Source organism: Sarcophilus harrisii, chromosome 1, assembly GCF_902635505.1.
Source record: "Sarcophilus harrisii chromosome 1, mSarHar1.11, whole genome shotgun sequence".
Taxonomy (NCBI): domain Eukaryota; kingdom Metazoa; phylum Chordata; class Mammalia; order Dasyuromorphia; family Dasyuridae; genus Sarcophilus; species Sarcophilus harrisii.
The window spans coordinates 405,550,533-405,566,841 of NC_045426.1; the positions used below are offsets into that span (position 1 = coordinate 405,550,533).

The 16,309-nt window shown below is 37.5% G+C and overlaps 1 protein-coding gene across 1 annotated transcript in view; it reads right to left on the reverse strand.

The window, feature by feature from the left end:
- MARCHF11 (membrane associated ring-CH-type finger 11) overlaps positions 1–1,066 on the reverse strand; it is a 146,745-nt gene extending 145,679 nt beyond the window's left edge. Inside the window, exon 1 of the mRNA XM_023495921.2 lies at positions 83–1,066. Within this exon, the coding sequence (XP_023351689.2) occupies positions 83–760 (678 nt within the window). The 5' untranslated portion in view covers positions 761–1,066. The remainder of the gene's footprint in view (positions 1–82) is intronic.
- Positions 1,067–16,309: the final 15,243 nt, after the last annotated feature.

A 16,309-nucleotide genomic window follows, 5' to 3' on the forward strand; every position in this document is an offset into this window, starting at 1 on the left:
GCTCCCAACTTGCCCAGAGTACCGGTGGGGGTGAGCTAGAGTTCAAGGGAACACTGGATAAGTGGGTAGGAAGCATCCTTACCTGCTCAGCTCCTTGAAAGCAGATCTTGCAGATGGGCTGGTGGTGTTGGTGCTGGTGGAGGTGGTGCCCCGTGCGCTGGTCGCTGCTGCTGCTGCTGCTACTGCGGCTGCTGCACACCGAGCGGGTCTCGGGCTGTTCAGAGGAGCTCGGTCCTTCTGCCTCCCCTCCGACTCTCGCCGTCTGCGGCTCCTCCGAGTCCTTAATCGCCGCTTCCGGAGGAGGAGGAGGAGGTTCAGAAAAGCGCTTTGGACGTTCCCCAGAGTCTCCGCCGGTTGACGGCTCTTGCTCCGCCAAAGGAAACGGGAGCGGGAGCAGGAGCGGGAGCTGCGGCGGCGGCGGGGGAGGCAGCAGAGGCGGCGGCGGGGGCGGCAGCGGCGGCGGCGGGGGCGGCTGCGGCGGCGGCTCCTCTCCTACTCCTCGCCGCGGGATCCCTTCGGCCAGCGTCGGCGGCTCGTCCTGCCTAGGAGCCAGTCCCGGCGGCGCCTGAGGGGGCGGTGGCAGCGCGGGCAGGATGGGCAGCGAGGGCAGCGACAGCAGGCTGGGCAGTGGCGGGGTCAGCGGCGGCAGGTAGCGCGGGGGGCCGGCCGGAGGTTCTCCGGGGGGCGGAAGAGGAGGGGGCTCGGGGTCCCCGCTCTCTGCCCGGCGGCGCCGGCTGCTGTTGCCACCCCCCAGATTCATGGTGTCCTCCCGCCTGCCAGCCCAGGTCCCGCTAGGTGATGAGGGCGAGGATGGGGAAGAGGAGCGGCTAGGGCGGGAGGGACAGACCTGTGAGGGGAGGAGAAAGATCCTGAGCTCCCGGGGTGACTTAGCACCCGGCTAGGAGTTGGGGGTACAGGAGGGAGAGAAGGGGACGAGGGCAGGCGGGCGGGAGGGCGCGGGGCTCCGCGGCGGCAGCTGCTGGAGAAGCTGCTCCTCCTCGGAGCTGCCGGCTCTGGTTTGGTGGAGGCGGCGGCGCTGCCGCTGGATTCGACTGAGCTCCCGAGCCGCGCGGGCGGGGGGGGGAGGGGCCGAGCGGCCGCGGGGAGGGGAGACGGAGGAGGGAGGGGGGCGGGGTGAGTGGGTATGTGTGTGCGTGAGCGTGTGTGGAAGCGTGCGCGCGCGCTGGTGGGGGATCCCTTAGTCGGCTCCGCGGACCCCGCCCCTAGTGCAGCCCAAGTCTATTCCGGGATGGATTTCCCTTCTCCGAATGGAGCGGCACTGCGGCTTTCACTGGAGGGGAGTGGGAGACGGAGGTGGGAGAGCGGACAGAATGGCGGGGGGGTGCTGGGGGAGGGCACTCAAGAAGGAATGGGGATGGGGATTAGAGGGAAGCCCTAGGTGAGGGGAATGGGGCGACTGGGGGCGGGGCAAAGAGAAGCGATCCCGGACTGCCGTTATCCCACGCGCGCGTGGTGGCGACCTGGGGGCGGGGTGACGAGGTGTCGAGGTGAAGAAGTGCTGGGGGGAGGGGCCTGGAGGGGGGACAGCACGTGGGCAGTCGCCTCCTAGGGGCAGAGTACTGGGCGCTAAGCACTGAGAGGGGTGGCAAGTGAGCATCCCGGGCGCGTCTGGGAAAGCTCGAGAATTAGGAGCAGTGTAAAGGCGCGTGGGAGTGGGGCAAGGTCACGAGGACTGGCGGAGCCGTTACCGACATTGCCCTGGAGTCTTCCCCTCAGTCCTCACCTGCCACTGCCATTCCTAGTTTCCTCACATCTGCTCCCGAGAGAAGGAATCATTCCCCCTCGGCCCTCGCGGAGTTTCCCATTCCCTGCTTCCCCCTCCTCACCCCCTCCCTCTTCTATTGCCACTCCCAATTCTCCCCCCCCCCCCAAAGGTGGGAACGACCTTGCGGTTGGAGTTTATCTCTGCAAGAAATTCTGCAACCAAATGCGGGTACCTCGTGGCTATCCGCGACTCGGGCTGTACACCGGCACTCTCTGGTCACTTTTCGTCTTTCAAGAGCAACGGGCTCAAGTGGGTCTGCTGAAAGGAAGCTGCAGTACCAGATGTCCCTTTGTTATCCACATCGATAAACCTAAATAACTTACTAGTGACCCAGTCCCACAGAAGCCCAAAGCAATTAATCTCCGAGGAATGATGGTCACCATTCAGCTTTTCAGCGTTATTTTTTCGCTTCTGAACTTTTTAATTCACTAACTCATATCCTGCAGCAATGATCCGGATGCTGAAATTAGACTAAATTCTGCTCTTACACAAAGCAATGGATATAGAGTAGTTTGCAAATGAATCCAATGTGCATGCAAAGGCATGGGACATATATTGCAATAATACTTATTCATTCACCTAAGAATCCTGGTAACATTTGATCTATCACTCTTCTGGCTCTCATATTGCTACCCAGTGTCATAATTAGTGGTCTTTTCTCATTCAAGAAGACCTTAAAAATCATTCAGGGTAGTGTCATATTCATCTTTGAATCCCATCTCAGTCCAGCACTAATACTGTGTCTTGCATGTGTACATATCCATATACATACATACACACAAAAATTGTGTCTATAAGGCCAACCCTTCAGGAAGGCCTTAAAAGGTAGTGTCCCCCACTTGATCCATGCTCCATGTCCAACTGTACACTAGCACATATGTGTATGTTATTGCTATGTGACATTTTTAGGGCACTAAACTACAGAGAATTACTAAGCTAGAGATAATGAAATGCTCATTTTAAGATAAATTATGTAAACTCTCCTTTTAAGTTTTTAGTTTGTTTGGGCATCAGGCAACACATTCATTGCACAATCAGTCCAGCCAGTGTTTTTTAACAGAGTTCAGGTGGGAGAGAAGAGAAAAATGAGGGGAAGGGAAGAAGGAGTGGAAAGGAAAAATTCAAAAATGTTTTATCACAGATGGTTCACAGTGAAATCATTTCCAGGAATGTCCTCTAGCTTCCTCAGTTTATTTGTATCTTAAAATATCTTAAAATGACAATCATCAATCACATTTCTAAAAGACTATCCCTAATGCTCTAGTAAGTTACTGTTATGGAGAAAATATAGATGTAAATAGTTTTTCATTTTCAGTCTTCACCTGTCAAAGTCACATTCCATAAGTCTGTAAATTGCTGCAGTCTTTAAGATAATCATAAGTTGATTCTAGTATTTGGATGGGAAAGTTTGTGAATTTGTCACAATATTTCCTAAAATACATTTCTTTATGATTTGTACATTTCTAACCAGGAGTGATACAATTTATTTTTATTTTTAATAGTAAAAAAACAACTGGATTCTGTATAAATAAGACATAATAATTCAGATTCTTAATAGCATAAATGAAAGATGTTAAAGTGCTAGATGTTTCCTCTCCCAGATCATTGTTTCTGAAAAATTAGGACAATAGAAACCTAAATTTCATCAGCAGACTGGGTAACAAAAATACAAATTTACACATAAACCTTTTTTGATAGCTCCCCAAAGACAAAAAAAACCCAACTTTTTCCATTCATTCTCTTCAACTAATCTAGTGAATATTCAATGAAGCAAAAAGAATATACTTATTTGTAGATGGTTCCTAATCACAAAACTTCAAAGTAGTAGAGCAACAAGAATGTAATGTTAAAAAAGCCAAAGACTTCAGTGGAATTGTTGGTAGGAAAAAAAAAAAAAAAAACTTGTCATGGTTTCAAGAAAAACCAAACTATACTACCTAAAGATTACTTGAAGGAATTGGGAAGACATAGCTACCTTTAATCCTGCTTCTGCTATTTACTGCCTAGGTGATTTTTGATATATCATCTCACTATTCTCATCTGTAAAGTGAATAGTTGGACTAGATGATCTCTAAATGTCCCTTTTAGCTCCTAATCTATGATTTTAAGATTATTTGAAGGAGTGAGGTGTGGTAGAATAAGAATTAAATTTATTTTCTTGGTTCGCAGAAGCAAAACTAGGAACAATGAGTAGAAGTTCCTAAGGGGAAAAGTTTTACATGATATAAAGAAAATTCTTCCTAACAATTAGAATTGCCCAAGTAGAATCATCTGCTTGGGCAAGTAATGAGTCACTTCAGTGAAGTCATAGGTTGTCTTCCTCCATTAGATTGCTCCTGGAGAGCAGGGTTTGTTTTTGCCTGTCTTTGTATCACCAGCACTTGATGCCTGGCACACAGTAAGTGCTTGATGAATGCTTAATGACTTGATTTGAAAGTCACCAAGTGTACGATGAATGATCACTTTGGAGCAATGGAGGAAGATTCCTTGTTCACTTATAGGTTGGACTAGATAATCTCGGAGATGCCTACCATTTTAGAGATTTCCACGATTCTGTGATCAAATAAAGAATAGCTGGCTTGTCAGCAGGTGCTGATAACAACCAAATAGCTGGTATGTGACAGCATTTACCTTACCAATTGAAAATAAATGCGGAGTAAAGTGATTCAATTTGAGCTAGGGAAAATGAGCAGGAAACATTTGGAAGGATTATTTTTAAATAAGGAAACTAAAAATATTTGAATGCTTAAAAACTTTCCCTTTCCCTTCAAATGAAATAAAACTAAATGCCAAAATTATTTCTTTCTCAAAAGTAATATTCAATGTCAGTAAGCCTCCAGTACCTTTAGAGTTTATTTGCTTTCTAAGTGTAACAAGTACTACCATTAAAGGTCACATTATTGTAGGTTTATTAAGTATTTAATAATATTAATCATTGGAAATACACAAATGAAGCAGTACTTGTTCTCCAAATACTTACATTTCTTTCAAATATACTTCTTAAATATGTCCTAAATATCCTCAGATCGGCTTTGTGACAGTTTAATTAATGCCCAGAATTCACAAGGTTAGATGTCTCTAGAAAAATAGGAAATGCTCCTCAGAAGAAAAGGAATGACTTTATCATGTCCTCAAACATCTTGAAGATGAATCTCTCCAAGTGCCTTTAGATTTACCCAGAAGTCACTCCCAGAGATGTTTCAGCATTTATTCATCTCAGCCTCCAGAGTATAAACCAAAAGTCTCTTCATTGCCTTCTGGCCTCTTGAGGATGGAGAAATGAAGAGTTCAAAGAGTTATTGTGAAGAAAAAGGAAATGTGCTCTCAAAACAACTGATTAATAAAGTAACAAAATAGATATTCTCATTTTGAACTCTTTGGTTACTCAATAGATTAAGCCAAAATTAAAGGTACATTTTAAGTAATCCCAAAAAATCAAATATCAATCTGTTGACCACCTATTGTATATGTCACTCTGAAATTTAAAAAAAAAATCCCTAGAAACAACCTACTGAATGAAAAGTAATTGCTTTCTATTTTTGTTCTGTGACACCAAAATCACTTAGTTCTGATTTGTTTATCCTTTAAATTGGCTTGTTGACCAACTGATGGATAAACTAAATTAGATTATTTCAATCAGTTGGATCCAATTCAAGTTGGATTATCATATACCTAGTATAGTACACACAAAGTGTGAAACTTTGCCTCATTTAAATCCATTTCATCACCTCATGACATCAATGGACCTCTTCAAAAATAATGAACAATATAAAGTATTGTGCTAGAGAATTTTTTTTTAAACTTAGGCAAAATCCATAAGCATCTTATGTGGTATGGTGAAAATTCCACAAATATGTGTAGTACAGGGAAGAGTTTCCAAGTCCCTTAATCCAAGGCATAAGCAAAGTGCTCTGGAGATTCAAAGTAACATTTAAACTGAACCTTGAAAGATGGATGTGATTTCTAAAAGCAATGATATAGGAAGAGGACAGACCAGTTTGAGGTGGGTTGAGACTAGATAAATAGATTTTGAGTAAGAGAAAAAAAGGGCCACAAAGCTTGACTTAACAGTAGGAAATAGGATTGGAGGGAGGAAAGACAGAGGGCAGAGAGAAACATAAAAGTATTCCCTGTAATACTTCAGATGAAAGATAATGAGAACTTTAATTCAGTGATAAAGGTGATTATAGAAAGGTATAGATATAAGAAACATTGTGAAAGATTTTGTGACCGGATGCTAGGGATACATAAAGGGAAGGAAATTTAAAGATATATTAATGCAAATGAAATCCAAGCAATCTATACTCTTCAAATTTTCATAGTATTTAAGGCTAATTAGATTAAGGATTTATTTTATCCTTATATGCTTTTCATAAAAACTTTTCAGTGCTACAGACTGCTCTACTCCACCCCTTCCTACTCCTGCCATACTTAACTCATCCCTAACCCCCACTTAACCAAAAATTCTCTTTTGGCTAAAACAGTTACAGCTCTACTTGGACTCTCTTCTTAATATTCACTTGATGCATGGGATAGAGTTCTGGGCCTGGAATCAGAAAAACTCATCTTCCTAAATTCAAATCTGACCTCAGACACTAGCCATGTGATTGTATAACCCTGTTTGCCTCAGTTTTTCTCATCTGTAAAATGAAATAGCATAACACACCAGTAACTTGGCCAAAAAAAACCCAAATGGGCTCAGAGAGTCAGATGTTACTGAGCAACTCTATTTTCTACACTATTCTAATCCTCACTAACTTTAATCTTACATTTCAGTCATCCATCCCATCCAAAACTTTGTTCAAGTTCTAACCCAAGGATGAAAATACCATCAATTATTAAGTCCTTATGCCTGCTGTATATGTTGCAATAAAAAACACCCTCTATGTCCTCACCAAGAATAAAAATATAGGCCTCCTCCAAAAGCATATGGTATTTTAAAGAATAAGTTAGAATTATAACAGCTTATATTCCATTGAAATACAATTACAGAGAAAAGGATAAGCCAGCCAAAGCAGCATTTATTTTTGAAGAAGCTACTAATTTTAAACAAAAATTGCTTCTTGCACACTTCCCACCCAATTTGTTAATGCTTGTAGATATGCATCAGACAAGTGTTCAAAGATTTTTATATGTCTTCTTCACAATGTATCAATATATATTTTAACCTTATTTAAGGTTGAAAATAACTTAGAAATTCGAATGTCTTTTGTAGCTTTTTTTCCCTGGGGCAATTGGGGTTAAGTGACTTGCCCAGAGTCACTTTGTAGATTTTTAAAGCCAGACTTTGTAGATTTTTAAACCAGGATTCTTCTTTATTAAGGACAACACATCTATGTTAGTAACCTGAAAATATTAATGGAAAGATGTTTTTTCCCTCTCTCCCTCCTCCTCCCTACAAAAATACACTTGTACTCAAGTCCTAGCTTGGTTCAGAGGGATCCCTGGAAACAAAAGGAAAAATTTCATTGTTCTAAAATAGGCTGATCACCTTGAAAAAAATTCACTGGATTTATGTACTTTTATATATAAAAATCTAAGAGGCAACATATCACAATGTATATAAAGTTGCCTCAAACCCAGAAAGACCAGGGTTCAAGTTCTGCCTCAGGTCCTTCTTGCTGTGTGGCCACAGGTAAATAACAAATTCTCAGAGCTCTAAGAAATTGTATATATTGCAGAGATAATGACTATATCTGAAAGCAGATTTTCCTCCCTAAATTCTCTTTACCAACAAAGTGTCAATTCCAGTTCTTAATGTTTAATATAAGATATATAGATTTAGGAATATGTCTGCTTTGTTTAACTATGTAAAAAAATTTGAGACCCTTCAAAACAAAATGTATGTGTGTGTGTGTGTGTGTTTGTGTGTGTGTGTGTATGTGTACATGTGTGTACTTTGGGGCAAAAGTTAAGGAAATGGTGTATCAAGCACACAGAAAGTTGTAAATCCAATTGAAAAATTGCATATAAATCTTCAAAATTTGATTTAAACAACCAAGTATAAAAGTAACTCAATAATAAAATTGTAAAACTATTGGGCAAAACATGATAGTCTGTCATAAATTTCTATTCTGCTGTAAGACTTAAAGATTGTCACTAGTCCTTAAAACAAGAATATAAGAAACCCTAGAAACTACTAACTGAAAAATCAGCACAAGAAAGTTCGTAACAGCTAAATTGAATGGTAGGATAATTGAACCCACATATTGGAGAAAAATACTCCTTCATTCTGTATTCTTGTACACAGAGTGCCTAGCACAGTGTCTATCATGTAATAAGCAGACACCCAGATACTTATTGATTTCTATATCAGGAAAACATGAAGCACCAGTCTACAAGGATTTATTGAAGAGGTGATTAAATATGTGGAATAGTTAGAATCAAATGGCCCTCATAAGTCTTTAACAAAATTGCACTAGAAAAAAAGCTGTATATATATATATATATATATATATATATATATATATGTATACCAATAAAGTATAGTAGAATTGGGAACAACATTATACCATCAGTAGAGATCTGGTTTTCATCAAGAAACAAAAAATAATGGTAAATAGAGAAAGAAGAAAGAGTAGAAAAGATAAATATTCCCTATGAATTTGTATCAAGGCTATCTTTAGTTAACATTCCCATAAATGATTTGTGAAATGTTTCAAATTTTGTACCTGACACTGATGATTAAAATTCCTGAGACACTTAGCTAGTTTCTGGATAATTTAATCATTTTATTAAGGCCAAAATGTTTATTAATGAGAAGATGGTCATTTGGCTATTTTCTTAGACCAAAGAACCCAAAACGGTGGACTCAGTTTATATATGCCCTTTAATGAATACATATTCCTGAGGGGTGTCAATCAAATCTGATTGGTTAACATAATGGGAGATGAGCTATAGTAAAAAAAAAGGGTCTTGACTTAGGTCATCCAAATCTTGGTAAAAGATCACTTTCTCTATCTGGTATTTTGAATGAAAAGGAGAATCAACATTTTCCCAGACCTGTCTGAGCAAACACAATGAGCAGGAATACACCCATTAACCCAAATTTAGAATCTCTTTTACTGGCTGATTTTGGTGAGAGATTTCCCATACTGATTGATTTCTGGATGAGGAAATAGAAGAGGGGAAAATCTTTGGTTCTGATTGAATAATTAGTTATTAAATATAAGAGAAGTACCCTCATTCCCCAGATTAATCTGCTTACTTATCTGGTGTGCCTCCTTACTTCACAGGATTGAGGTCTCCAATTCACCTAATACTGAGAACCTTGGCATAAATTATGTAAGATACTCTGCCTTTGGCTCAGCGTTAAGATTCATTCTTATGGCTGGTGGTCTGGTCTTGTTGAAGACCTCATACCTAGATTTCTTACCTCTTATTTTCTCATTTAGAGCCCTGGTCTCCAGATCCTATGTCCCTGGACTTCTGTAACTTAGGTGTCTAGGGAGAGTTCTTGATATCTGAATCCCCACCTGGGACCTGCTTTTTCCTGGTTTTGAATATCCTATTGCCACCAAAGTCCAACTAATATAACTCAGAAATCCTTGTGGGTATTATTACATTAAAGCACGGTACAATAATTGTAGACATTTAATGACTCAGTCACCAGAAAAAATGCATTAAATTGTATTTAATGTTGAGAAGGTTGTTAAGTATAAATGCATTTTAGAAATATTTGTATCCTATTAGTTTAAAAAAAAAAACATTTTTGTTTTTGTATTTAAAGGAGTATACTTCAAGTACAGAGACTATCACTTACATGGAATATCTCATTCTGCAAGGATACATATAAATAATGTGTTTACTACATTACCCAGTAGATAGCAAACTTATGGCAGTCATTACTCTAAGAAGTGGTATGTACTGAAAATATAATTAAGTTTTAAAAGTCTAGATAAATTCTTGGCTATATATCTATAATGTTTTATCACAGGTAGCTGGCACTTAATAGAGTAAGCTAAGATTTCAGTAGCAAAAGAGTTTCTCTCTCTTTTTATTGACCACCTACCTACATGACAACTCAGTGCTTAAAATTCTCAACTTTAGACTCTCTGCTTTGAATAAGGCCATGATCTCCCTAAATCCTTCCCTTCAGTATCCTTCCCTGCATGCCTCAAGGAGTAATTTTATCAGTACTTCAGGCTTTCTTTGCCAACCCCACCTAGTGACCCAGGATGTCATTACCTGAAATGTTATCACAGATTAGTTTATCACTTAACAAATAAAAAGGCATTAAGAAAATGGAACATAAGACAAATGAACTTTGATTGAATAAATGGAATCTATGCAGACTTAAGTATGGAGATGGGGGGGAAGCCCAAGGAGATCAGGGTTGTTGAGGTGTCAGTGTGAGGCACAACAACCTAGAGGAAAAGGTAAGCAATCAGATCTTAGTATGGAGTATGAGTGATCTAACACAGGAATACTCTGAAATTCGCACTGAAAAAGAAGAAATCAGAAGATAAATACACTACTAAATTGTATTTGTAGACAGTCCTAAATATTAGGAAAAATTCAAGATTTTTTAAAATAAATCCCTCATCTTTTGAACTGATATAATCCAGAATAACCACTTGTGCTTTTCCTTAAAATACCAGTTTCTATCATTCTCAGACAAAAGTCATGTATTTGAATTGATAAACAATTGATCTGATGTAGCATGGCAATTTTAAGTTCTTAATAGAAAAATAAATTAGAAGGTACAGCAAATAACATAAACTTTAAAAGAAATAAGTGAATCAAAGAATGATACATTTGGTATATAGATAAAAAATTAAATATAAGATAAGGAATAGGAAAAGTACTTAGGGAAATAGAAAAAGTGATCAACACAAGGTATAGAAAGCATTGTTAAAAAGGAGAAAAAAAAAAGGAAAACCAAAGGAATTAATGAGAAAGTAATTCTACTGAAAACGAACTGGCACACAAGATAAAAAGTTAAATATCTTTTTTTTCATTTAAAATAAATAGAAATAATGAACCATAATATCTCAGAAGTAATTGGACATTATCTAAAATGCAATAATATAAGTTTAAAATTAAAAGGCAATTAAATTGAAACTGATGAAAGGTATGCAAAGGTAACCCATATGAACTGATCATAGGCTCTTTCTTTGAATGTGTTTTTCATCATATTCAGTATTTTGTGAATATGCTTATCACTGATTTCAAGAGAAACTAGAATCTTTGGATTAATTTTGTAGAAGGAAGGAATTACACATAAACAAACAAAAAATAACCCTGATCCTTTAAATTGTGTATCCTCCTAGAAAATAGAGATTTTTTGTCTTAACACACATTGTGCTCCATACTACAGAAGATTGAAAGCTTTTAGATCATGGTAATGACGATGCCTATCTAATTCTAGGAACATAGTGGTAATGGCAGTTCTTAAAGAGAGAGACAACACTACAACAACACGAAAAAGTTATCTAACAAAAGAACTTTCAACAAGTCACTATACAACTCCATTCCATTCAACATTTTAAAAATTCTCATTTTGATGATAGATGCTAAAAATAGAAAGATGAAAGAGAAGGAAGCATGTTCACAAATTTCACAGTTTTATTTTTTTTATTATAGCTTTTTATTTACAAGATATATGCATGAGTAATTTTTCAGGATTGACAATTGCAAAACTTTTTGTTCCAACTTTCCCCCTCCTTTCCCCCACCCCTTCCATCAGATGGCAAGTTGACCAATACATGTTAAATATGTTAAAGTATAAGTTAAATACAATATATATATGCATGTCCATACAGTTATTTTGCTGTACAAAAAGAATCAGACTTTGAAATAGTGTACAATTAGCATGTGAAGGAAATAAAAAATGCAGGTGGACAAAAATAGAGAGATTGGGAATTCTATGTAGTGGTTCATAGTCATCTCCCAGAGTTCTTTCTCTGGGTATAGCTGGTTCAGTTCATTACTGCTCTATTGGAACTGATTTGGTTCATCTCATTGTTGAAGAGTGCTACATCTATCATAATTGATCATCATATAGTATTGTTATTGAAGTATATAATGATCTCCTGATCCTGCTCATTTTACTCAGCATCAATTCATGTAAGTCTCTCCAAGCCTTTCTGAAATCATGCTGCTGGTCATTTCTTACAGAACAATAATATTCCATAATATTCATATACCACAATTTATTCACCCATTCTCCAATTGATGGACATCCACTCAGTTTCCAGTTTCTGGCCACTACAAAGAGGGCTGCCACAAACATTCTTGCACATACAGGTCCCTTTCCCTTCTTTAAGATCTCTTTGAGATATAAGCCCGGTAGTAACACTGCTGGATCAAAGGGTATGCACAGTTTGATAACTTTTTGAGCATAGTTCCAAATCTCTCTCCAGAATGGCTGGATGTATTCACAATTCCACTAACAATGTATCAGTGTCCCTGTTTTCCCATAAAACTCTCCAACGTTCCGCATTATCTTTCCCTGTCATTCTAGCCAATCTGACAGGTGTGTAATGAGAGTTGTCTTAATTTGCATTTCTCTGATTAATAATGACTTGGAGCATCTTTTCATATGGCTAGAAATAGTTTCAATTTCTTCATCTGAGAATTGTCTGTTCATATCCTTTGACCATGTATCAATTGGAGAATGGCTTGATTTCTTATAAATTAGTCAATTCTCTATATATTTTAGAAATGAGGCCTTTATCAGAACCTTTGACTGTAAAACTGTTTTCCCAGTTTATTGCTTCCCTTCTAATCTTGTCTGTATTAGTTTTGTTTGTACAAAAACTTTTCCATTTGATATAATCAAAATTTTCTATTTTGTGATCAATAATGATCTCTAGTTCTTCTTTGGTCATAAATTCCTTCCTCTTCCATAGGTCTGAGAGGTAAACCATCCTATGTTCTTCTAATTTATTTATAATCTCATTCTTTATGCCTAGATCATGAACCTATTTTGACCTTATCTTGGTGTACAGTGTTAAGTGTGGGTCAATGCCTAGTTTCTGCCATACTGATTTCCAATTTTCCCAGCAATTTGTCAAACAGTGAGTTCTTATCCCAAAAGCTGGAGTCTTCAGGTTTGCCAAACACTAGATCATTAACGTTATTGGCTGTTTTTTCCTTTGAACCTAACCTATTCCACTGATCAACTGGTCTATTTCTTAGCCAGTACCAAATGGTTTTGGTAACCACTGCTTTATAATATAATTTAAGATCTGGTACAGCTAGCCACTTTCATTTGATTTTTTTTTCATTAATTCCCTTGAAATTCTTGACCTTTTGTTTTTCCACATGAACTTTGTTGTTATTTTTTCTAGGTCATTAAAATAGTTTTGGGGAAGTCTGATTTGTATAGCGCTAAATAAATAGATTAGTTTAGGTAGTATTGTCATCTTTATTATATTTGCTTGCCCTATCCAAGAGCATTTAATATTTTTTCCAGTTGGTTAGATCTGACTTTATTTGTGTGTAAAGTGTTTTGTGTTTTGTTCATATAGTTTGTGATTTTCCCTTGGCAGGTAGATTCCTAAATATTTTATACTATCAGTAGTTTCTTTAAATGTAATTTCTCTTTGTAACTCTAACTGTTGGATTTTTTTAAGTGATATATAAGAATGCTGATGACTTATGTGGGTTTATTTTGTATCCTGCAACTTTGCTAAAGGTGAATTTCACAGTTTTAAATAAAAAGAGATATAGAAAGCCAAAAGAGATTCAAAGAAGTAGGCTTTACTTCTACCTGGGAAGGAAAAGAAACTGTGTGGAAGGGATAGGCCATGAACAAAGGGGAAGGATTTCAAGTGATGGAGTTGGATGAGTAGAAAACTCTAGACAGTCCTTCATATTTGACCATGATGTGCAACAAAGAGGTAAGTGCTCAAATAAATCAACATAGTTTCCTTATTGAAGATTCTTATTGAATAATATCCTTTCCTAGCTAATGCTAAATAAATTTCTTTTTGTTAACTTTTAGATCTTCTATAAATGTGTTATTTCATTCTAATATTAAACCTAAACTACCAGGGGAATGGTCTGACCACCACACCAAGAAAGAAAAAAAAAATGAAGATGGTTAATAGTGGCAAATATCTAAAGAAACAAGGCTGTAAAAAGGTATTTAGAGCATCATGGCTAAAGTTTTCAGTCTGATCAACCCAAGAATGTTGTTTTGGGTCTCTTTCTGTGTTTTTTTCAAGATAAAATAATAGGGACAGATTATAGATTTCATGGTTGACTAGTGGTGAGGAAGAAGATGTTATTCTACACTCAATAGTCAAACAGTTGCCAAGTCTTATCTAATCTACCCCTAGAACATCTAGAGAACCTATTACCTTCTTTCCACTCAAATAGCTATCATCCTAGCTCAGATTCTCCTTACTTCTTATTTAGACTTTGATAATAGCTTCCTAATTGGTATTCCTACTTATATCCTATCCCTCTCTGATTCATCCACACATAGCTACTAAATTACAATTCATAAGATGTAGCTCTGATCATGTAATTCTATTCAATGTCTCTCTATAGCCTCTCCATTACAAAAACCTTCGGTGACTCTCCATCACCTTTGAGATAAATTACAAATTTCCCAGTCTGACTCTTAATGCTTAATTAACTACTTTTCAAGTCTTTTTTCTTTTTTTTTTTTATTAATTTTTTTTATTTAATAGCCTTTTATTTACAGGATATATACATAGGTAACTTTACAGCATTAACAATTGCCAAACCTCTTGTTCCAATTTTTCACCTCTTACCCCCCCACCCCCTCCCCTAAATGTCAGGATGACCAGTAGATGTTAAAATATATTAAAATATAACTTAGATACACAATAAGTATACATGACCAAAACATTATTTTGCTGTACAAAAAGAATCAGACTCTGAATTATTGTATAATTAGCTTGTGAAGGCAAGTCTTTTTTCATAATACTTTTCACAAACTTCTAGCTATGCTGGATCATTAGTTCTTCTACAAACTTAGCACATTCTCTCCAAGCATTTGCATAGATTATTTCCTATTCCTGGGATGTGCTGCTTTTTCATACCTACCCCTGCAGATCCTTGATGAGAGTATGAGAATGAGTAGCTGGACTAAAGAGAAAGTGAGTACTAGAAGAGCCCTACTTGAAGATATTAGGAATTATAAGAACAGGAGGGGATTAGGAGATCATCAGATGTGGCATTAGTTATTATTTCATCAAACCCCCTCATTTTGCTGTTGGAAAAACTGAGATCCAGAGTGATTAACTTCCCATGTCTCCCAGGAAGTAAGTAGCAGAACAGGAATTGTAACTTAGGTTTTTCTGTCTCCAAATCTAGTTAATGTTCATTCCTTTGTACTAGGCTGCCAAAAAAGCCACAATTCATATGCTAACATAGGTTTGCTTTTTAAAAAAAATTCATTTAAACTAAATGATATTGAATTGGCAAGGAAGGAATAAAGTAAACAAGAATATTGTACAGCAAAACTTTGGTGGCTTCTGATATACTTTTTTTTTTTTTTTTTTTTGGCTTCTGATATACTTGATTGTGTCTTGGGCTTTGGCCATGGACAAGAATCAAAACTAGCCACAAGTCTTAGTGAATGGAACTAGAGTACACATCTATTATAAACAAAATTTCTTGACAAAGAAATATTAACAATATATCAGGTATATTATCTAAATAAGGGATTATAAATTATATTATTCTAACATTACCTGCATTTTTAATATTAACATTTTTCTAGATTGTAAATTTCATATATATGTGTCTCTTTTCTTTACTTGTTCCTATCATCAATTCCTTTACCTTGATATTATCTTCACATTCTCACTCTACTTATTATATCTAATAAATAACTAATAACTCCTTTGGAATATAACTCTAGGTTTTCTCCTTTCTCTCAGAGCACAAAGTAAGACTTTAATTTTCACCAGATCAGATCTGGAAAAATTCTGATTTTTAAATAGTGGAGAAAAAACGAGCCATTTTATGTAATGCTTCAGGTAGTTTTCATCTTTATTATGACAGTATTTCTACTTTAACTTCCATCCTTTGTATATCTCTGGACCCACTGATATACTCCCTAGAAATTATAACTAAAACCAGGATAGTCCTAGAAGAATTGGAACCTCTTTTTTTGAGTTCTCTCCTGCCAAACAGAGCATCCTAACGGTAAAAACAGGTTAAATCTGAATTCCTCTCAAGGTTTATTGCCTGATCTTTCTCACAGGTATCTTTTCACACAAATCCCCCACTTCCTCCCTCCCTTTTTTTGGCTTTTAATCTAATGATAAAGCATCCTCAGTAATACAGGTTCAATTTTTATTTGAGCAGGTCAAAACTGAAGGGGTAGGCTTTGCAATTAGGAAAACCCCAGGTTCCTGCCTCTCTTGCACTTAGGAATCTACATGACATTGGTTATATCACTTAACCTTTATATACCTAAAACCATTCCTTAATACTTATCCTCCATGCATTGAATGTTCTTTCTCATTCTTTAGATAATGTATTAGAATCCCAGGTAAAAAAGTAAAACATTGATGGAAAGTAAAAAATGGGTAACTA